At 34.4% G+C, this 24384-nt stretch overlaps 1 protein-coding gene across 3 annotated transcripts in view; it reads right to left on the bottom strand.

Annotated features, from left to right (window-relative positions):
- Positions 1–496: 496 nt before the first annotated feature.
- Positions 497–24384, bottom strand: part of LOC137931976 (extracellular serine/threonine protein CG31145) — a 108296-nt gene continuing 84408 nt past the window's right edge. For all 3 annotated transcript variants that reach the window (XM_068775498.1, XM_068775499.1, XM_068775497.1), the window contains 9 exons: positions 22790–23035; positions 19275–19399; positions 17224–17302; positions 11825–11917; positions 9402–9645; positions 8284–8364; positions 6215–6327; positions 3295–3435; positions 497–1941 (listed from right to left, as the gene is read on the bottom strand). In XM_068775498.1, the coding sequence (XP_068631599.1) occupies positions 1752–1941; positions 3295–3435; positions 6215–6327; positions 8284–8364; positions 9402–9645; positions 11825–11917; positions 17224–17302; positions 19275–19399; positions 22790–23035 (1312 nt within the window). In that variant the 3' untranslated portion in view covers positions 497–1751. The remainder of the gene's footprint in view (positions 1942–3294; positions 3436–6214; positions 6328–8283; positions 8365–9401; positions 9646–11824; positions 11918–17223; positions 17303–19274; positions 19400–22789; positions 23036–24384) is intronic.

Below are 24384 nucleotides of genomic sequence, written 5' to 3'. Positions count from 1 at the left end.
GCAATCTGTTAGGCTATGTCTGTTACTCTCTTTAATTAATTAGTACAATAATTAATAAACCTTAAAATTTAAACAACTATGAGGAATAATGAGCGCTAGGAAACATATTTTATATGCAAGTATAGTATTTATATATACAGAAAAATATAATAAAAATAAAATCCAAATTTATTAGTTTCTGCATAAAATGCTCTGTTATTTGTTGATTGCTTTACCATCATCACTTCAACCGCAGGAAGTCCACAGCTGGACGTATGCCGCCTCCATGGATTCCCTATCCGTATTGCGACTTACATTTGCAAGTTGCTTCGTTAAGATGAATTGTGCAAGATATGTGACATCATGTTGTTTTGGTTTAAGATGTTCAGATGAATACATCTTAAGTAGCTTTTAATCATAAAAAAATAACAGACTGATTTGTTAATGTCAAATTCAGATACGAAAAATAAGTTTTATAATATCTTTATAGAAATTAGTAAGAAAACACCGGTAAGCAATTTTCATATTCGGTTATCGAAGATTTATTAACAATCAACAGAAACATCCATTCCATATAATTCTATACAACATTTTAAAACGTACACTGAAATGTATGTAAATGAAAGGTACATCTTTGGCAAGTCGTTTTTAAATTTAGTGTTCTGATACAGCCTCAAATATTGACCCGACATGCTCTTAATTCGGTTATAATTTTACAATTTTTCTATCACTCCTATAATTAAGTAAAACAAACAAAGATCTTTATCACTTAAACTAGATATCGACGTCAGTTTTATCGTAAATTACGATGTTAAAACTATAAAAAACGAGCTGCCGAAATAACAAAATTTTCTAAACAAAAATAAATAGCATCAGATGGCAAATGACAACTTTTTTATATTTATTTCAGATCGCATAATAGAAATACATGGTGCGATGAAATGCTTTATTATCATCATCATCATCATGTCAGTTGAGAGACGCCCAATGCCAGGCATACACCTCCCCGAAAGATCACCACGATGACCGATCTTGTCCTACTCACATTCAGCGACCTTGGCAATGCTCTATGTAATGTTTAGTAAACGAAAAACCACAAAAAACTGTGAGCATATTAGCATGTTTCAAACGACCAAAACACAAAACAAACAAAATTATAATACGAATATATCACACGCAGTGGTCACTGCCTATCTATGATATGCGACGTCTTGAGCTTTAAGCTACATGGGTAACAACAATAGTTAAACTTAGAGAACTTAAATTAATTGCATTTCACTAAAGTTATGTACACCAGTAGGCTTCCTCATCACACTTAACGTATAGTATAACCTCTATGACAAACCCCAATACTGATTCAAAATTTAGAAGTTGTCATTTGTAAACAAATTATAAATATAAATTTCCTCCGTCTATATTTGGCATGATTATAATGGCTTAATTTAAACTCTTTTAATGGAATGATAATAACATTATGCTGATCTCAAGTAATCATTTGGACAATCTTTGGCACTAAAACCTTAAAACTAGCAAGAAGTCTTTTAGGACCAAAGACTTAAGTTACTAGTTGCATTGATTACAAATTCACTTATTGTATAACTGTCTTAAGTCACGTAATATACGAGAGAGTACAAACTGATAAGTCGTTTATAAATTGCACTGACCCTTAAACCGTAATTTTAGTACCACATATCACATTTTGTTTAAATCACTTTCAGCGAATTGTTCCTACGCGTTCCTTGACACATCATCCTATACACTAGTGGCACTTGTCATACAAAATCGTTCACTTCATTTTGTAAAGGGTTTTCCGCCTTTTCAACACATTTTCTTACAGCGTCGAGTATTAGTCCTATCCGCCTGTCTACAGCCGCGAGGTGGGGTTCCCACAAGATTGGAGACACTGGATCTGCTTTCATAGATTCCCGAAGAACTTTTGAAAGTGGAATGCCATTATTGAACCTAAAACAATACAAAATTTATTATGACATAACCTATATAAATATGTTTATAGGAAAATAATATTTTTAATAATATCATCAGAGTTTAGTTTTATACAAAGGCCTTTGCCATAAATATTTCATGGGACCAGTAAGAACCGGCCTATCCCGTTAAGGTCGTTTGTTAACGATAACGTCTTACGCCGCGCTTGACGTTCCGGGGTCTTCTCTTCAGAACCTTCGAGCCCCAACGGACATCTCTTCTACATCAAATTCTCAATATGCTGACCTAAGTAGATTATATTCGTTTCTCTATACATCCTCATAATAACAATCCAAATGTTACCCGGAGATTCTTCTCCATTTTAACCCTTTAATCTCGGACTAGTATGTAGTATGAATATAGTAGTGTCCTCTATCCGTCTTACAAGGCGACGAAAAGAGGCTGCTTGTTCGCGGTATTAATTACCTTTATAATCCCTTACAGCGGACCTGAACAGGATGTCAATAGAAAATCTCGTTGTGATGTGGTACTGCTGAAAATTATTAGGACAAGTGATGCCTTTTTCGGGAACAAGGAAAAGGTAACAGCGGATAGACGAGATATCCGTGAAGCCTTTAAACTTAGTGTTAAAGAGACACAGATTACCTTTAGTCGTTTGCTTTAACTAACTCTATGAAGCTCTAAATAAATAGGGATAAATAAAATTTAACGTAACTCCCTAAAAATATAACACATTTATTCTCTTTATTATAAGTTCATAGCAGCGATATATTTATTTGTATTACTTGTTATCGACCAATGTTAACTCAAAACTGTAAAATTGCAAATATTTTCACAGGATATTGTAGTGATTATTTTGCCAGTGTATTTGAGCTTAAATTTTCGATCGGTTTATATACCATTACCTATGTATGTCTACGAGATGTTTAATAAAATACGTAATAACGTTCTCGTTTAAAAAATGATTTTTTAATGCATATAGATTATATAACAGGTATCTGGCGGCAGAATTATGTTTTCAAACTTAAAAAAATGTCAAATTTAACTTAATTTTAATAAAAAACATTTAATGATAATAAGAGAAAAGCAAATTTCATTTTTAAATAGTACAACACTGTCCAAAATGTAACCTTGTGTTCTTTGCCACACGCTTTTCTTTTTTTTTCTTTTAAATTCGTAAGACCTCGAGGATTAGTCATTACAAACGCTTTCTTTGTGGTATCCCTATAAACAATCTATTAGAGTTAAGTCGGGTGACCTCGATCGCCACGGGACTTCCCCAAAATGACTAATCTGTTTTTGTGAGAAAGCTTTCCGACGTAAATTCTTCGAAGCTCTTGTCGTGCTGGTGACATTTTGAATGTGACTCACTTGAGCAGCGCGGCGAGCGTGGTGTGCCTTAGGACGCAACACTGCAGCAGAGGCGCCAGGATACTCAGTTCGTCGTGGAACGCCTTCCCAAATGCACGCCCTTGGTCTAAATGCAGCGTAAATGTATCGTTTCCAAACATCCTGTTACATAAGACATAAACGGTTTTTAAGTTTTTCATCCATAACTGCGGATATATTATTCAGATTATTAAATAAAATTTCAATAGATCAGATTTAAAAGTTTATTTGTTACAGTAAATATATCGATAAGTTCAAATTTAATTTATTGATAATAATTAATTAGGCAATATTGGACAGGCCATGGAGTATACAGAAGGTCGCAGGGACCTTAAGATTTTGAAGTTAAGACCACGGCCCGCCAAACACAGCGTAGAAAGTCCGCCAATCGGACTTAATGAAAATCTATGGAGAAGACATATGTCCAGCAGCGAACGGACTAAAGTTGAAATTATTTACAGATGATGTCGAAACAACTGCTTCTGACTATGTAGACCGCCAACATGTTTAGGACGTTAGGAAAAGACCAATAAATTAAAACATTCGCTATAAATCCGTCCATAGCTTTTTACTTCATTTTGTAAGAATAGCTAAAACCTAACATATCATGATTTACTTTTTTCATATAACTTAATAAAAGAAACGAGCACAGTTTAAGGTAATATATGAATATAACACAAAACTTGAACGTTTTGCACGAGAGCTTCAAATTGAGCTAGTTGCTATAGTAACATATACTGTATAATATTATAATTAGGTAGTAAATACCATATTAACAAGCTCTTAATAATGCACCACAATTTCACATACTCTCATACGAGTTGTAGTCTCAAAGTATAGATAATATACAGGAATATTAGAATAATTTAATACTGTTGTATTTTCGAAGATATTATAATATTGATTTTTAATTTTCTTACTACAAGTAAATAATTAGAATTTAGAAATCAATCGGTAGGGAAGCGAATGCGAAAGTTGAAAACAACGACCATTAAATAGACTTAATGGCGTTTGTCCAGAACCGAACATTGAAGGGCACCTGACCCATCACTCTATACTTTTTTAAGTTCGCCGTCATCATCATATCAGCCGAAAGACGCCCACGTCCCTCCCCCAATGATCGCCACGAAGACTGATCTTACGCTCCCCGCATCCAACGACTTCCCGCAACCTTTAGTATGTCATCGGTCCACTTAGTTCCCACTAGGTCAACCATACCGCGTCTACTGACTCATAGTCAAATCTAATATATAAAATTCTCGTGTCACGGTGTTCGAACTTGAACTCCTCCGAAACGGCTTGACCGATTTTTACCAAATTTTACATGCGTATTTAGTATATCTGAGAATCGACTACTATCTATTTCCATACCCCTAAGTGATAAGGGTGGTCCACTCCTAAATTTTATTTTTAATTTTGAAGACAATTTTTTTTGTTTTTATTTTATTATGAGCATACAGCATACAAAAATACATACAAACCTAAATTTTCACCCCTCTACGATCAACCCTTAACTTACATTTGTTAATTAAAAACTTTAATTTTTTTGCAAAACAACGTTTGCGGGATCAGCTAGTAATAATATACAATTTACAATTATATAGCATTATAAATAGTAATATTTCTTTATTTCACATTTCCTGTACTTGTGTGTAAAAGGCTAAACCTAAGAAATAAGTTTATTACCTAATTTAAGCTCATAGATTCGTACCAATATAACTTAACTGTATTAAAGTTAATATTCTATTAAGAAAACACACTTATGTAGTTACAGCCGAATTATTTTCATTATTCCCCAAAAAAATAATCGCCGTAAGCGTATATCGCGATAATTAGTGAATTGTCAACTATTGTTAAGAACGAATTTTAATGATTTGATAGCACATTATTTCGGATTTTCCTTATTGAATTTTACGTAGTATCAACGTCGCTGCCGTCTTTAAAGTTTGTTTTAGCTTTAGATAAATTTTAATAGTATATTTAAACTTCTATTCGGTGGTATTATTGTAAGATAAAATTACTTCCTGTATTATTTATTAACTATTTTCCAACAACCTAATATTATGTGAACATTATTGTAACGTGACAAGTTTTTATTTTGCCAAAAGAGCAATGGAGAGAGCTATGTAAGAAAAGGACCAATATTTACTGATTAGTGCCAAACACAGTGACTCTGTGCACTAATCGGTGTAGTATAACTCTTGAAGATGCCCCGTGGAGGGGTGAAACACGTGTTGAGTGGTTTAACGATGGCAGTTGTGTAATTCGCATTGTTTGCCGCATGCGCATTTATCAGCGGGCTGGCGGGCGGTGCACTTTGTTGCACGACTACCACTGCATGTGCGGAAGTGGCTAAATATTGGTCCTTTTCTAACTTAGGATGGACTTCTGCAAGGTAACGCCTGATTCCATTAAATAGGAGAGAGCTATGCTCGGACCTTCATAGTAAAAAAGAATTGCTCGTCTGAAGGAGCAATAGGCTGCGTGGGTAGGCCTACCATTAGGTGGATCGACAACGTAGTTATGGTTGCGAAAAATCGTTCTATGCGGGCCGCACAAGACCAATCACCGTTGCGATCTTTTAGAGAAACCTATGCTTTACACTGAGCGTCCATCGGCTGATATGCTTATGATGATGAAATTAAAAAAGTATAGAGCGAACCAGTTGTGGTGCTCTTGGGTGCTCGGTTGTGTACAAATTCCATTAGAAGTCTATTTAACAGTCGTTGTTTTTACGTCGCTTTCCTTTCAATTATTTCCTTTCTAAATTTAAATTATTTAATTATAGTAAGAAATTATAGAGATCGATGTCAATTAATCAATAATATTGGCACAGATAATGCGCTTTGCAACTGGCGTCTATCAGACAATAAGATGATGATTAGTTTTAGCTTATACTTACTTGAATGTTTCATAATGATGTCTGTCCATATTGCCTGTTAGAAAATCGAATATAGACATGTCCATAAGATCCAGTAGTCTTCGGCCTGAGTCGTAAGGTGGAGTTGTGCGTACCTGTTGGTAACAAAATGTTACATCAACTCACGATACACGATGTAGGTATTTGGGGCCAAAAACAATTATCAAAATGTATAGAAGTAAGACACCCATATAATGTTTCCATCGTAATTAGCTAAACGCAATTTGCTATAAAATAATAATGTGTGACCTTATACAGACTGACAGAAATGTGTCGAGTAACTAGGTGTGGGACTGTCATTTACAAGCCGACGAAGGTGAGACAATTAGTGGCTAGAAATCCAAGTAGATCTTTTATTAATCTATTTATTTTACCAGTTTAATATACACAAGTTACTTAATCGATTAAATTACGATAGAGAAATAAAAAGTTGAGTAACTACAAAACACAAAAGCATTGTTAATTTTAGATTCAAAGGTATATGAATAAAATACTCGATTCGTTTTAAATTGTAATAATAGGGAGCCAGAGAATATATAGTCTTTTTTTTTTTTTTTTTAATGACCCCCGCTATTGGGGGCCTCTCGTACCCCTATCTGATTTTTGGGACAGGGACCTTTTTTACAATTATTTTTTCACATAATTTTTTTTTTATTTTCATGATCTTCTCTTGTTCATCTTATCATCCGTTCTTTTCTGTCTATCATGTTACATTTCTGTTCTTTTATGCCCTTATACTCTATTCCTCTTTCTTTCGTCCTCTTATTTTTTTACAGTTCTTATTTACTAGGTACATTTATCACAGTTGTTTTCTTATACAATTAATTATTTATTTTACATCAGTCTTGTTTTTATTTTGTTTTGTTTTTACCTAGTTTTATTTTTATTAATTGCTTGTATTATGATTATTTTACAGTACTCGAGGAAGTCATTTCTAGTTTCAATTTCGCCTATCAGGGAGGCTATTGATTCCTCCTTGATTTGCACACCAGACCGGCACTCGAAGCCGAACCGGAGTCCCCCGAATGCGGGACACCGGGCCACAAGGTGGATCACGGTCTGGCCCACGCCCGGTTCACAGAAGCACGAGGGGTCCTCCTTGAGCTTAAACCTATGAAGGTACTCAGAGAACCCCCCGTGCCCCGTGAAGAGCTGGGCCGAGACCGCGTCCACCTCGATGCTGCGGAGCACGCGGTAGGCTGAGACGGCGTCCGGGAAAAACATCCTCGTTACCGAAGCTGAGAATATATAGTCGCACAACGATCGATAGAGAGGGCAAGTGATTTCTCTATGATATCGACACAATAATGAGGTGGACGAACATAGGATCGATATCCTATGTTCGTCCACAGATCTATCGATATATAGCCCAGCAGATAGGAAAGATGAAGTGACACTGGGCAGGCAGAATAGCGCGCAGGTGGTCGCTGGGTCCCTAAGGTTCTGCAGTGGAGATCACAGACCGGTAACCGAAGCGTAGAATGTCCCTCCCACATATTGGACGCCCTTGTTAAGGTCGACAGAAGACACTGAATGCAAGACGGTTACAATCGTTAAAAGTCAACAAAGTCTACGACTTTTATACCTAGAGTACAATATTTAAAACGCCAATTATAGACTTGATAATGTTGATTGATTCAAGATGAACACATTATCAAACTTCAGATATAAAACATGTAAAAATAGCATTGGAGAATGAACTAAAATACTTTAATATTCAGTTCAGAAATCTATGAAGACTCCGTATTTTTTTAAAAGTAATTAAATAGAGTGCCGAAGTCCCAGCAGAGATTTAAGCTACAACACATTGCTGTTGGAAACGTCATAATGTAATTAAAAACATTCAATTTTTTTAATAACTCGACAAAGGTGATTATTATTCAAGAATTTTCTCGAGTCACGTAAAAACCACTGATGACACAATTGTCGGTTATCTATTTAGTTAAGATATAAAAAAAAAACGCTTGTAAATTTAAATTAGCTTACTTTGTTTTTAATGTCATAAAGAGGCCATAAGGAGATATGTGAACAGTAATTCAATTAGTATTTACCGTATCACAGTAGTCGGACTGTAGTTCCCATTGAGCTTTACGCCGTTTGTGATACGATCTTCTCCAAGGGTGCCTCCACACCTAAATGAATAAACACATTTATATATCCTTTACACATATATAAGTAAATATTAAATATAGTGTAGACTGTGATCAATGTTATAAATACCTTAATATTAGGACAAACAACGGATTTCGTTGTCCAGATTTTTGTACGTTCGGAGAAAGGGTTTTATGGCCTTTGACCAGAGTACAGGATGAGGATTCTTACTCATGTAAACTTGCACGGTTGTCGTCTTTACTATTATATTTTTAGTCAAATATTAAAAGTTTGGCAACAAGGAATCGGTGCTTTATTCGATAGAAAACAAGTGTTCTATTTTTTCATATTTTTAACACTATATGTACTCTTGTGCCTTGAAAGAAATTATATAAGCCGTTCATGAGTTTTAATATTAGCAACATATTGAGCGAAAACATTTAGTTTATATCTTGATAAAATATTATGTTTGTACTAAAGAATTGTATCAGTTACTGTTCTTTTTTTATTAATATTCACTATAAAGAAAATATAAAATCTTGGCTATAACTAATTTGATTTACAATAGATTGCTCGTGTCTTACATATTTTATTTAGTTATTAACGTTTATGTAGAAGTCAGCATAATTATGGCCCGGACTATGTACGTCTAATTAATTAATTAAGTAATTTTCTAATGGATTCGGGCGTTATTTTGCGGAAGTCCATCTTAAATAAGAAAAGGACCAATATATAGCCACTTCCTCCAAATCCAGAGTGGATTTGTGTGTTTGGCACTAATCAGTGTAACATAACTCCTGAGGATGCCCCGTGGAGAGGATAACACGTGTTGAGTGATTTAACGATGGTAGTTGGGTAATTCGCATTTGCCGCATGTGCATTTATCAGCGGGCTGGCGGGCGGTGCACTTTATTGCACGACTACTACTGCATTGGCGGAAATAGCTATATATTGGTCTTTTTCTTACTCATATTCAATTTTGTACATTGTTATGTGAAAGTAATGTAAGTCACTCATATTGTGGATTATTATTCAAATTAAAAAAAAATAAAAATAACAGGAAGCGTTTTTAAATTACCTTTCTTTCAGCTAAATCGGCAGAAGGCAAAAACGCTGCGAAGCTCCCCTCTAACATGTCTGGGTTTCCACAAATGGCGTGCCCGGTGTCGCAATAGTAAGAACATTTTCCATGAAAGCAAAAATTATTGGCCGGGGACACGAAAAATGTCCGCAGTATGTCGCCCTCGGTGACGTCATAGATCTCCGTGGTCATATTTAACACGCGCCCTATGACAGGCATCGCACGTCGAAACCCTAATATTCTAAAAAAACAAAACATAACCTTACAATATATTATACAGAGCAACTGGTTATACGTGAAAAAGCTTTACCAGGACGAATGTACAGCGTATTCGCTGTAATTAAAATATGGTAATGCCATGCAAAAATCAACTGTTTCAGTAATAATAAATAACGTATTGATAACTTACTATGAAAAAGCGATTTCAAAACTCGGAATTTAAGACATATTTCGGCATTTTAAAAAGAATTATAATTTACTCAAAGTAACATATTTAGTGATATTTTTTTACAACGTGATTGGTAATAGTTACGAAAGCTTTAAAGTTTTTGGAGCTCTACATTCATCCTTTTAAATCTTTTACATTTATTATCAAACATCCTGTATATCGAGGAATATGCAAATATAGAATAAATATATAGTAACCTCACAAATGTTTATATAGTGCAGAATCGTGAGAGTGAAACGACTTCTTAATTGCTATGCGGCAAATTCAGAAACGTCTTTAGTCTGTAAACTTCTATTGCGATGTTGGAATACTATGAAGACTTGCTTAGTTAGTACAATAAAATTCGTTTCATCATCATCATCATAATTTTAGCCGTAGGGAGTCCACTGCTAGACATAGGTCTCCCCCAAGTATTTCGAATAGGACCGGCTGTAAGCGGCCTGAATTTTCATTATTTATACTTAAATTATGACAATTAATAGACTATAGTGATTAATTGCAACTCTGAATTTTTAATTAAAACGTATTAAAGCTTACGGCACTTGATTTGGCATATGGGATATATTAGTCGTTTATACTTTTATTGTGTATATAATAGTTAAAGCCAGGCATTTAAAAACAGCTATAAACTTTTAATATTTCCAACAAAGATATTTCTGACATGCCAAATCTAATGCCGCCTTTTAAGGTATCGTATGTATATTATCACTAGCTTACTGAAGCATTGCACTTTCTGCAAACAGACTTATCTAGTTATAAAATATAATCATTACAAATATTGACTGAAGGTGTCAATTTATCTTTGAATTAATATTTATCTTTTATTGTCACATCAACAAAACAATATTAGAAGTCATTACAAAGGGCTTAATCCATTTTATACGGTGCTGTGTAACTAGTGCCTGTAATTTAGTATACCTCATTGAATTTTCCACTGTCTGAATAAGTTTGCCCCGAGATTATCACAAAATTAATAAAATTATTTACAAAAAAAAGATACTAGTTTCAAAAGCGCTCGGAAATAGCTATCAATTATTTGAACTTGATAAAGGTACACTTTGAATATATTTTGAAGTAAAGATTTGTTTTATTTATAAACATACACGTTTATATACAATAAAACATTTTTACGCTATTGAATACGGGGCGTTGGAAAGCCCCCGCAACGGTGGTCCGAAGGTAACTCGCTGTAGCGATGTCTAGTGGAAGCCTGTGCCTTGCAGTGGATGTCTATCGGCTGATATGATAATGATGACAAATGGATTCAATGACACTAGCAGACGATTTTTTAAACATCAACGTGCTTGATATAACGAACGAGTAAACCAGCCGACACAAATATTAACAACGTTCATAGTGCGGATCAGTCATTTCGTACAGTGCAGCTCTTTTCATTCAGTCAATTATTAATTCGCATCGTTTAGTTCATCATTATTTCTGCGGGAGGACTTCCACGGCATTCTCCAACAGATTCACAATGGAACCGGTTGAAAGCGGCCTATATCCTGCTTTTCTAGTCGGCCTTAACAAGGTTTGACTCGTTCAGTCATCCACAAAATGCGAGTGGAACTCCTACGCTACGCATGCCAATCCGTGGTCTCCACTACAGACTCTTAAGGTTCCAAAAAAGTGTTAACATGGGAATCGTTATAATCCGTAAAAAGTACTTAAAATATTTATTGTTTTATTTTAGAACAATTAACGAAATTAGTATTTTGTTCTTAATTTTGCTTTTACTTTGAACGAAACGTTTGTAATATTGCAATGTTGTATGTATATTTCAATGTAAAAATTCTATAAAACTTTAGTTTGCCTGTCTGAAATATTAAGTGTTCTATATAATTTAACCATTAGTTTTAACATAAATATTTTTTAAAAAAACATCAGATTAAATGTATACAGAGTAACTATGCAGAAACTGGCATTGTTCATTGTTGTGTAATTTATAAATGACCACCGATTATATTCTTACCTGTCTAAATGGAAAGCTGCGATTTCAGCATTATGCCGCTCGTAATCAGAAAAATAAAAATGATTCGGAAGTGTCTGCACATCCCGAGCGAACCTGTGAACAATTGTAAATACGTTAGTAATATTAATTGGGTGTATATACATACGCATGTATCTTCTTTACAGCCCAAAGACGCCCACTGCAAGGCACAGGCCTCCACCAAAAATCGCCACGATGACCTGTCTTGGGTTGCCCGCCATCCACCGACTTCTCGTGACCTCAATTATGTCGTCAGTCTACCAAGTGAGAGGCCTACCCACGCCGTGTCTACTCGTAACCTTTCGACCTAAAAAAAACTTGACCCCAACGGCCATCGCCATTCTTCTAGCTATGTTGATGAAATTGATTCTTCTGCAGATCTCCTCATGTCTGATCTTGCAGCTAAACTCCGAGCATAGATCTTTCCATTGCCCTTTGGCTGACTTTGAGCCGTTTTACTCCTACGACTACGTCTCAGAATTTTATATCATCACCGTACGTATATATAACTAATTAATATTTTTCTTTCGATGTTAATGGCTTATTACTATTAGATTAAGTATTTAAGCTTTCGCATTTTCGTCTTACGTGTACATAACGTAGAAAAACGCAAAAACGACAAAATAAAGTACAATGGCCGGTCTTATCACCCGAGGAAATTTATTAGACAATTATAGTATCGAAAAAGAAAAATAACAAGAGTATCCTACTAAATATAAATTTCCTTTCACTCAATGACCATATAAATACACAAAACCCTAATTTTTAACAAGCGAAATATCAAGTAATTGATATGTTAATTAAGCCTTTGTTAAATAGAAATTTAATTATAGATTATACATTACAAATTCCCTGTTTGGATGAAATAATATTTTAAAAGTAAATGAAATATAATAGGCGCTATTGGTGCGTCTTTGAAATGGACGGTATGTGTAAGGCTTGATTTCTTGGAATCGAAAATAAATTGTACAACTCAATCACTACAATTCTCGAAACAAAATATATTTAAATTAATAATTGTATTAAACTTGTACAGTGAATTCTGTATTTAAATTTACGGGAAGTTAATAATTAATTTTCTAGCATTTATACATTAATAGCGTTAATAAAATTGGCAACACTATGTAAAACAAACGAACCGCATGTTAAACGAAATATTTATCAAAGAGATCGATTATTTAAATATGGCAGGAAAGTTTAATGTCAATAATTGTATGGTAAATATTTAAGAATTGTCTCGTTAATTTAACAATAGCTATCGTAATGAGAAGTCATTGCTCCCATCTGTTGAGTGACTGCAGGCTAAGCTTGTTCTTAACGCATAAACTACTCAAGTCTTCTTTAAAGCGAGCACAGAATATCATGATTACAGATAAGGCACGGTGTACTGCCGAGTAACTACCCTGGTTAGCCGCCATCTAAAGATCAAACGATTATCGCTAATCTCTTACGCTTACTAGGCTTATTTCGTGTAATGATCGCTTTGATAATGTAGGAGAATGTGTTTTTCAAGTTATATCTTTATCTCACTATGAATAATTCCAATATCAATTTTAGTTTCGGTACTTCGGTATAAAATTATCTTAAATTTTAATTTAATCTGGTGTAATTCGATGACTATTATTTCTTGTGGCAATTGTGGAAGCGCTAAATTGATTAAGAAACCGTCGTTAAAAAGCCGTAAAGTAGTTTGGTGACGTCGTCAGAACAGATAGCCGTTGCGGCCTTAAGGTTCTGGAGTAGAGCCGTCTGGAAAACGATCGTCAGTCCTTTTCGTCAGACCTTGGAAGGAAATCGTATTATGCAGGTCGTTTCCAAAAGAGTAGCTATTGGAAACCTATGGGAGAGGTCTATGTTAAGCAGGGGACATCCTACGGCTGAAATAATCATAATGATCAGAACAATATCCTGAGATCGACAGCGATCATCATCATCCAGACTCTAGATTCAAGAGAGTCGGCTAGGTTTATGTAATTAGTGAACAAATGAAAATAAATGTCTTAAAAAGGTCAGATGAGATTTATTTTTAAATAAAGTGTTCTGTAATTTTTTAACAGTAAAATTTGAATTACCGCCTTCTATGGAGCATCAATTTGTATACTTATATGGGAGAGCGTATTTCTTACTATTAGGACATATAGGTACATTCCAGTTTTAATAAGAACTATAACATTTGGATTGTTTACAAACGTTAAAGGTAAATATTGAAACCAATATAACCACCAATCTGGACACTCTCAGAGGACTTGATACCAACAAGGGTAATATTTCATATTTTTAGAGAAAAACGGACAAAACAAATAAACTACCAGTTCTCGATAAGTAAATAACGAAATTAAAACATCAACAATATGAAATTCAATTCCCAGTAGGTGTCAATGACGAAAATTGAAACCGAGTGAAACAAATCCATAAAGAGAAATATCAAATATCCTCTCGGAGAGCGGGAGACCTCTGTCCTTTAAAATAAAATTTATTATATTGGATAACACGTCACAGGTTCTTTCACTTAAGTGTCAGTATTGAATGTCTAAAACACCTTCCTCCATTTCGTTGACAATATAATGTACAAAGATAAATTAAGCCGTAAGAAAAAAAAATTAATTATAATTTCAAATATTTCTAAGTAAAAATATACTTATAAACTGATTGCTGATTTATCAAAACATTCAAAATGAAATATAAATTATTAATAAAAATTGATTTTTTGTTTGTGTTTAGTTCGAAAAAGTCAAATAAGCTCATACATAAAAAAACTGTTTACTAAAGTCTTATTGAAAATTGTCACCTTTATAATAAAAACATACATCATCCATCCATCCATTATATTTACGCCCTAATAGTAAGAAAAATATTTTAGACAACTCGATAATATGTTTCTTTAATTAAAATAGTAGTTATGACGCTCTCCGTTTTCCTCTGCCGATACCACTCCTATGTGTGCCTCCTAACACCTATATTATAAACTATAATTCATGAATCTTCTTCAATTCAATATATGTTGATCGAATATAAGTGTAAAACAAAACATCATGTATTATATATTCTATTTACTAGTTGTAAATTAATAATTTGTACAACATATGAAAATAAGTCTAGATTTTGTGTTAAGATACCTGATAATGTAAACTTCACATAAAGTTAACTCGCGAAGGATAAATTACCGGCATCCCGCTCGGGCGAGGGTCGCCTATCTAGTGACTCTTTATTTAGCGCTCTCCAGAGGATACGCCAAAATACATCGGGGTCTGAACAGACCTACTTCGCCAGGTATAATTTTCCTTAAAATAAGTTCTATAACTAAATAACTTTATAATGTTAACGTTAAAATTAATACAAGAGCCCTGTACTTCGATACGTAAAACAAAATAGCAACCATTTTTTGGCGAAAAAAATTTAATTGATTTAATAATACGATTAAACCTGAAATAATACTCTAAAGGTATACCCATAAGTATAAGCATTAAAGCCTGCGAAAAAAGAAGACAAAATAAAATATAATGTAAAGAATATGTTAAATGTTATTTGAAAAAGTACTTTTGCTAATAGTAAATTACATTAGCGAAAATACTTTTTCAAATTTTATATATTATTTTACTACAAGAATATATAATTATATTCTTGTAGTAAAATTTTGTCTTCACCTATTTTTTATATCTTTTACTTTAAGTCAAAACGACTGAAAAACGCGTATCGTGAAAATTTTGTGACGTTTATGGACCTAATGTTATGTGTCGAATATTCATGTAAAACTTTTTCCCCAACTTATAGATTAAGGAGATATACTTATAGTCAATAATTTCCTTTATGGGCAACAAGCTAAAATTTGTAATTAAATGTTATATAGGTAAAATAAATGATCAATGACATTCTTAAATAAATTATGTAAATCGTAAAATTATGTAATTCTTTTTTTGTGAGGAACACATAAAATAAAATTTGTCTAAATAGACACATTAAAACTAGTTTTGATATTTAATAAATAGTTTATTCAATACCCGCTTTAAGTATACTTTATTGTAACAAAAATCTTTCATAAGTTATTTCATAAAGTGTACGGAAAGTACCACAATAGCTAACAGTACAAAGGAACTTAGTACTTCACAACTGTGCACAACACTTCGTTAACACTTATACAAGCGAAGGTGAACCTTTAAGCCGATCGTGCGAAAGAACGTTCCAGAAGTTTACTGAATAGAAGTAACGCACAACACTCGACGAGATGGTGGAAAGGAAACTTTCCGCAAGCCGTCCACGACAAAGCACTCGAAACGCCTCACACGACTAACTTAACAATGTGTAAGTAAAGTGCAAAAGTACTTATAAAGAGTGAAGTGTGATAAATGAGATAATCATTAGTAAAAGAAACGGACTTTATATAACTTAAACACGTGTTAGCAAGTATTAAGTAAACACTGGAATTTAAGTTCTTCAGTTAAGTTTGAATCAGGTGCATGCGTTGGAGGGAAACATTGGAACCACGTTTCTATGGTTTTTGAACCGCATGGTTAACTTATGATATGTTAATAGAGTTCGTATCTACAGCTACGAGAAAAACATAGTGAATTCGTTTCCTTGGTTATATCGCTCCGTAAACATTAAAAAGCTTACGATGGTAGTAAAAAGTTATACATTAATATAAATATTTATATTATACATATGTTGTATATAAAAATACATAGTCTTTTAGGTTATACGATCAACTCACGAACAGTGGTAGCCCAGCGGTGGAGGACTGAGACTTTCGATCGTAGTTCACGGGTTCGATTCCGGATGTAATCTCATATATGTATATAATTCACACTTTGTGCATTAATCACGTGGAATTGCTACTGCTGACAAACAAGTTGCCACAAAATTGTTAGCAGCGTCTTCTGCGTACCATAATACCACACTCCGATCGGCAACTCGCCTGCCAAGCGTGACATTTATGGTAAAACCTTCCATAGATATCGTTGGGGAAGGGAAGCCTTGCAGCGGGCATCTACGGACTGAAACGACGACGACGCCGATACGGTCAACTGATGCAACAGATGCATTATTATATTTGGAAAATTAAGTTATAAATGACATATACAATACGGATATGGAACGGGAACGTAATACTATGTTGGCCCAGAAAAACACGCTGGTTTTCGTTGCATTTAAAATAATTTTATTTAAAGCATACAGGGGAGGGTGTAGAAAGATTTTTTTTGTTTTCCACACTTTCTTTGTGTCATCGAGTAAGTAAATATAAATAGCGTGATAATCAAGGCATAGATGAGTTAAAAAAAAATTAAATTATGATACATTACCAAAGAAAACATTCGATAAATTAAATTGCATAAAGAGGTACGATCACATTTTGTTAATATGTTTTGTTATTTAAAATCTCTTACCTCATGGGCTTGAATAGTGCCTGGATACCATTAGGGTAGTCGATGATTAATTTAAGCTGAGTCCCGCCTTCTTTTTGTTCTGTAAAAAGAAAAATCAATGAGACGTGTCCTTATAAAGTGATGGGCCCGGCATCCGTACATTTCATTCATTGAAATTTTAGTTATGTCACTCTAATTTTAAAAAATTAAAACTTCCTTTGCATAGATAAATATTATAGATTGTTTATTGCACGTGTATGATTTTAAAAACAATTATTTTAAATTTTCTTTTTATATGAATTGTATATGTCATGTACATAGCGCCATACCCATTTGAGATGTGGTGCTGTCGGAAATACTGCGCACCCCATGAACAGCGTTCAGGACTTATAAATCCATACTGGAAGAACTGAAGATCGATAAGAAACCTAGGCTCTCAAACATTTGCCTACGGAGAACCTTCGAAGTCTTTGGACACATCGTCCGAAAACGTAGCGATGATCTCTAAGCACCCATTGTCACCGACTTAGTTGATGGTAAGAGACCAAGCGTACCAAGCGTAGTCCTAAGCGTTGGTCTGAGCAAATCATCTCCACCAAGAATGTTTCTGAGGCCGTTCATGTCGTGGAGACCCAGAACAGGTGGAGGAATACCTATGCGACTTATAAACTCACTGCATCGTTGAGGTCACGACCCCAGCATTGGGGCATCGACGCCAGAAGGTTGAACATATAACTACTTTAAATTAAATGAACGAATAACGAAAAGATAATGAACAGCCTTTTTTGTATGAATATTAAACAAAATAGTAAAGTCGGTCCGACAATGAAACCCATTTAAGTGATTTAAATATTAAAGTCCAATTGGAAGTAAAGGGCGAGATTGTTGTGGCACTATTGTCCAACGGACCGCTAACCCCACAACTGATTGCAGACCCGACTTCATTTAATATAGATACCTCTGGCTGCTTAAGCTTTTGAATACACGCAGATAGACGAAGGGATGGACCGTATATACATTAGTACGATAAGGTAATATCTCGTTTTAATGACTTACTAATTGTAACCAAAAATAGTTAACAATATTCCTATAGCTGACTCCTGATTATATATCTTTGTCTTGGTTGTTTCTTCCAGTCGAATCGCTGACAAACTCTTTCTATGCCATCCTATACTCTGCTGTGTTGACTGTTATTGATTTGAATGGACAGTTATTGATTTGAACTGATCATTAAGAGCGGGTAGTTGGTCGTCTACGTGTTTTTTTACCGCCTACTTTCTCTACAAGCAGTAGATTGTAGGAGCCTGAATTACTTCTATTTCCGGTACACTGTGCGAATCGATTTATTTATCACAAAAAATTACATTGTTTTCAAATAATGCAACATATAAACTAATCGGTTGCGTTGGTACTCACGTGCAATTAAAATATTAATTTAACATAATCAACAATTAGAATTATTTTTTCGGATCGGCAAATTGAAAGTGACAGTGGGCAAGTCACGTAACACAGAGATAAATGGCTGCTGGGTACTTAATGTTCTGAAGTTAACACCACGGATCAGCAAGCGCGGCGTAGGACATCTGCCCAATAGTGGCAGTCACTACAACTTGCTAATCCGCTGGTTCACGTCGTTTAGTTTTATTTGTCTTCGAAGCTACTTATTCCTTATTTGATCTTGTAAAGAAATCCTGGCTTCATGAGAAACTATAAGCTTGCTTTTGAGGTCCGAAATGAGAGATCATATTATATTTCAGTGTTCCAGTTGTTGGCCAAAAAAAACTTATCTTTCAGAGTGAATACGAGTCTTAATCCAGCCGAGGTCATAACATTTTTGGTCAAATATTTTGCAAGTTTTCTTTTACATTATTGGTCATACCTAGCGTCCGTCTTTCAGGTACTGAACCTGCATCCTACGATTGCTAGTCTAAATTTATATTACTAACTTATCTCTGCTTATAAAATTGATCTTCCGAGTAAATCTAATTACGAACTAATACTATGAAGTTGAAGCTCTTAAGGAGGGAATAGTTAATAATAAAGTTTATACAGAAGAAAAAATATAAAATTACCTGCGTGTAGAATAGGCAGTGTTGCCATGTCTTTAAGAATTGCCTCGACCAAAGGCTCCCCGTCCTCGTACAACTCGTGCTGAGCTATCTTCAGTTGGAACTTCTCCAAGTTAGAAGCGTTCATGCTAAAAGGAAAATCGCTTTAAAATATTTTCGATCTAAAGTACAATATAAATAAAATTTAAGTTATACATTTTGAATAGTATCACATTTTAAATCTTGTAACAGCTGTGATAATTAGCGTAAAGATTTCCTAATAAATATTCAATAATTAAAATAATTTAAATTATTGTTTGGTGCACTGTTAAAAAATTCGATTGCCATTTGAATAATTCTATATTTAATGTGTACTTTAGTTACAAGAGTTTATGACACTGTTTAAGATTATAACATTTCAAATCTTATAACAGTGATTCTAATTAAATGAATAGTTTTTAAATTAAGTGTTATTCAAATTAGTTGCTATAGCGCTGTAAAATGATTTATTTCAATTAAAATAACCTTTTCAAATCTGATAAAATTTACTGCAAATATATTCTTGCGACTTTTATGTTGGTGAAGTCCGATGAGTCTGTTAATTTTTATTTACGAGAATTTTAAATTGAAAAATTTAGGAAAAATTGAAAAAAGAAATCGCCACCACGCTGTGCTATTTTGAACAAGGATAAGAAAATCGAAAACCATCAGCATTCACCAACGAATGCATAATTCAACATGGACTATCCGAAATCCGCTTTAAAATTTCCGCACACACACTAAACCTGATCGTTAATGTCGAGATTTACATGGAAGATTTTCCAACGGGCGGCTTGTTGGTTTTGGCTGCGTGGAACACATAAGTAGACGTGATATGCATGAGTAGGTGCGAGACTCGAGCGACGCCGCGAAGGGCAGCACTGAATACTAAGGAGGACTGTAGCGTCCTCGATTTGTGGCATGCTCCGATAACCTGCATTTAGAATCGAAGCCGGCAGCTGCTATAAAATTTATCAACTCTCTTTCGGTGCGAACAGTGGGCGAGTCAAATGGGAATTGGAAAAATCGGTTTGTCACGGCATCGGATATTAACCGTATCTTTACGTAAAAGGTTATCACGTCAAATGTCTTGTCTATCACTGCACACTTTTTTTTACCTTACTTTTTACCGAACACTTGTTTGGCCAATGTTTACAATAGTATACTAATATTTTTTAATTTTATGTAACTAGTGAAAAAGGCAGGAAGAAAACCTTGAAATATTTTAAATGTAGCAAAACATATTTCCAAATGATAACAGTAAACGAATATATTTTTTTGCGGATAAGCCAATTTTAGCAAAATTTTACCAAATTACCCATGTATCTCATAAACCTTTCTACACGATACACGATTTTCAGCCATAAGAAGCCCCGTCATATCACAAGCGGCGTTTGAGGAAGCCTTCATGCATTCATTCCATTTAGTTTTATTGTCAAAAGGCCCGCGCCTATCTTGACGCAGCCCGTAACTGGATTTTAAATAAGATTCCTGCCTGAGCTTGTGAAATTTGTTTCACAGGATAAAAAAGGTCGCCATATCTGTTACATATACAACCAGATTGTTAAAGAAGTATAATATGATTCTTTTTACGGTCCATTGTGTAAAGGGGCGTTATAAACGGTGATATGATATTTTTCCACTCCTCGGCGGCGTTCCTGTGAGACTCGGTCTAATATTTACTTAGGGGAAATTACGTCAAGCTCTGTGGGTAGTAACTTGTTTGATTATGTTGCATAGTTCAACGCTCAGGCCAGAGCTGTGTCGCGAAAGAGCCAGCTTTTAGGACGTATTTTGCAGATTTCATAACCTCCTGTTATTAACAGTTTGCAAGCATGAGTGTTCGATAGGATTTTACCCAGAGTGGCTGGGTTGTCCTTATATTATTTTTTGTTATTAAAGATTGACATCCTGAATTAAACAAAATGAAAACCGTCTTGATACCCTAATAATTGTTGTACTATTACCATTGGTTTCCTATATATTTTATACATACAATTCTTTTACATTAACTGACGTATTGTACTTCAAATTTAGACTCTTGTTGTTAGACCTCGTTTATACGAAAAAGAGTAGGGCGTCCCTTCGATGGTACGGAATCCAAAGAACCTGCCTTTGACATGCATTGATGTATAGAATTTTATAATATAAAAATGCACATGCACTCAATCTCAAAATTATGGTCGCCATATTTAGCTCTATAATTACACAGATATCGGGGGACACTTCTGCAATTGAAGTAAAGCAAAGAATTATAAATAAAATTGCCTCGAATGTGTTTCGTCGTTTCAGCTCATAGATACCCACTGCAAGACCTAGGCCTCCTCTAAAGATATCTATGGGGGATATACCATAATCGCCAGAACTGGCAGGCGAGTTAACGATTGCAGTGTGATGTTATGGTACAAGGAGGATGTTGCTCCCCATCTCCTGGAAACTTGTTTGTAAGCATGTATATGTGTAAATATATAATTAATGTACAAAGTGTGAAAAAAAAATAAGATTGCTCGAGAATCATAGCCGCGACCTTTGATCGTAAGTTTCAGTCCTCTACCGCTGGACTATCCCTACTCACTTCAACGTACGAAATTATATTAAAATCTTAGTCCGCAATTTTATCAAAGTTTAATAGCTGCAATAACGAAGTGAGTAACATTTTAATTCGGCGACACTTGGCGCTAGAGAAATTGTACTTGTGGATGTCAGCTGTCAAGAAGTTTTGCAGTATTCCCCGTAAAGTCTTTTCGGCGCCGTTTTTAGTTGAACAATTTTAATTATTATTATTATTATTATCGCTCGGGTTTTATGTACCGCTCCAGTGATAATGAATTTGGAACAGATTGCCAATCAAAAGTAATACAGCTGTTTAATATACATGTTTTGTAAAAATGAGCTAATATAATACACTTGAAGATTATAAAAAGTCATAAATTTTATACATGTTTTGACATAATATCTTTTTGATTAAAATTTCACTAACCATTAAATCATAAGTTATAATCTTTTTGTCTTAAGTCGTAATATACGGCGAACATTGGGGGGTAGGTGAAAGGTGTGGTGTAATATTCTCCGATATTCAAGTCTTCGTCTGCGGTTAATGAGTTTTAATGTTCTTCCTCTTACTACTTGCAGCATACTTCTACGACATTGCTATACTAAAGCTTGTAGCGTTCACACTCCGTGTTACTGGCCACTACAGCCACTATTTTTTTGTGTTAAATTATTTTGGCGCGTTCAAATTCGAATGCCGATTCGAATTCGAATGCCATCAGTGCTGTAGTCGCTGTCATCGTGTTCGGATTGAAATTGTAAATAATCTTTGTAAATATGCAAATAGGCATTCTCGATCACACACTTGGCTGTTATCTTCCTCGCAATCAAGAGGGAACAGATACGTGCTCGGGTGGTAAATCACCTTAACCCGCTACTCGCGTATATACTTTGGTCTCAAATAGCAATACTCTGTAATATATTACATATAATTCAATGTAAACACTCACCTTGGTTCAAGATCCTCCATCTCTCCAATCGTGGGGTTCTCGGGTCTTAATACATTTAGATCATGATGTGGTGGCACTACTACTGGATGGTCCTCTTCTCGGCCCTTTAGCTGGGCGTTCAGAATTCTCAATAGATCCTCATAATGATCAGCAGGAACTGCGGGTGTGCGAGGTTCAGCTTCTGCTCCTCCACTGGTCTCACTTGGGGCTGATTGTTCAAACTCACGAGATCCATTGCTTCCATTACTGTAAGGAAATTTTTTTTTTATGTAACTGGTTCTTTGTAAAAAAATAAAAACGAGTTAATAAAATAGAGACTCGTCATAGTCACTCAACTTTGATGAAGTTCATCATCATGATATCAGCCAAAAGACGCCTACAAAAGACATAAGCCTTTCCCAGAGATCGTAATTGGATTTAACTTATCCAATAGAAGAAGTGTTCATTTTTAAATGGACAAAAGACGCTCCTGTACTTTCTGAAGAGCTTAATTCAAGTGGTCAGTGTGAACACTGCTTTCTAATTTGTCATCTCTATTACTTAAAAGAACAGATAGCCGCTGGGACCTCGAGGTAGACAGGCGACCTTGCTAAGGTCGCCGGAAGACGCTGGATGCAGACTGCTTCCACTCAGTCTTATTGAAATCTATGAAGAACTATGTCCAGCATGGAAACCTTACGCCTGAAATTATGGTGCTGATTATCTTAGTCAATGCTTGGCTAAGCGTAATATTTATGTAATAAACAAGGTTAAATAAACGTAATATAACAGCCAAATTCTCCAGGTTTAAGAATACAACATAATTAGACTATTATTAATTACTAAATGTTATTGTAATTATAAAAAATTGTAAGTATGTCCTAAGAAAGGCTTAAGAAATTCAAATAATACTCTATACCAGCTTAATTCATTCCAGTTTCCCTTGGAGTTTATTACTAAATGATGTTGAAGTGAGTTAATAAGCTTAACGGAATATTCAACATTTTGTACCGGACTGAAGGGCATTTACAGGAACATTTTGTATAATTGTTTATAGAAACAAAGTCTTCGAGGCTCTTATAAAAGGAAAATGATTTCTTACAATAAAACCGTTCACAATACCTACTTGTAATATAACCGAAAAGCAAAGAGGAATCATTTAATTGTATAATATTAATTAAGTACATCATAATAAAGTGAAATTATTTATAGTTTTATAACTTTGTAAGATGATTTGAATAAATTGAATTTAATTACAAGCGAATACATTCTAAAAAGAGTCTGTAGAGTTACTGTATGAATTTAATACACGAGAATGAAAGTGATGACATTAGATATCAGTGTGTTTAATTATAGGTATATAAGCTTAAAAGGGATTTAAATATATCTCATTTGCTAGCAAACAGCTTTACAGTTTTTCTCTTTGTTTCCAATCATTTGTATAAAATAATCACTTTGAAACAAGTTACATTATTATTTTTATTGGAATAGTACTAATAACTTCTGACAGTAGAAAGTCTGTAAAGAAAGATAAGAATTAATTTTAATATACAATTATTCGAATATTATAAAAACCCTTTTTCTTACTATAATATCGTTACGTTACTTTAAATTTC

Source organism: Battus philenor, unplaced genomic scaffold, assembly GCF_028537555.1.
Source record: "Battus philenor isolate CCGP_79_NKW_IND1 unplaced genomic scaffold, ilBatPhil1.0.hap1 SCAF_9, whole genome shotgun sequence".
In the NCBI taxonomy this organism is placed as follows: Eukaryota; Metazoa; Arthropoda; class Insecta; order Lepidoptera; family Papilionidae; genus Battus; species Battus philenor.
This window is presented reverse-complemented; position numbering and strand designations above follow the sequence as displayed.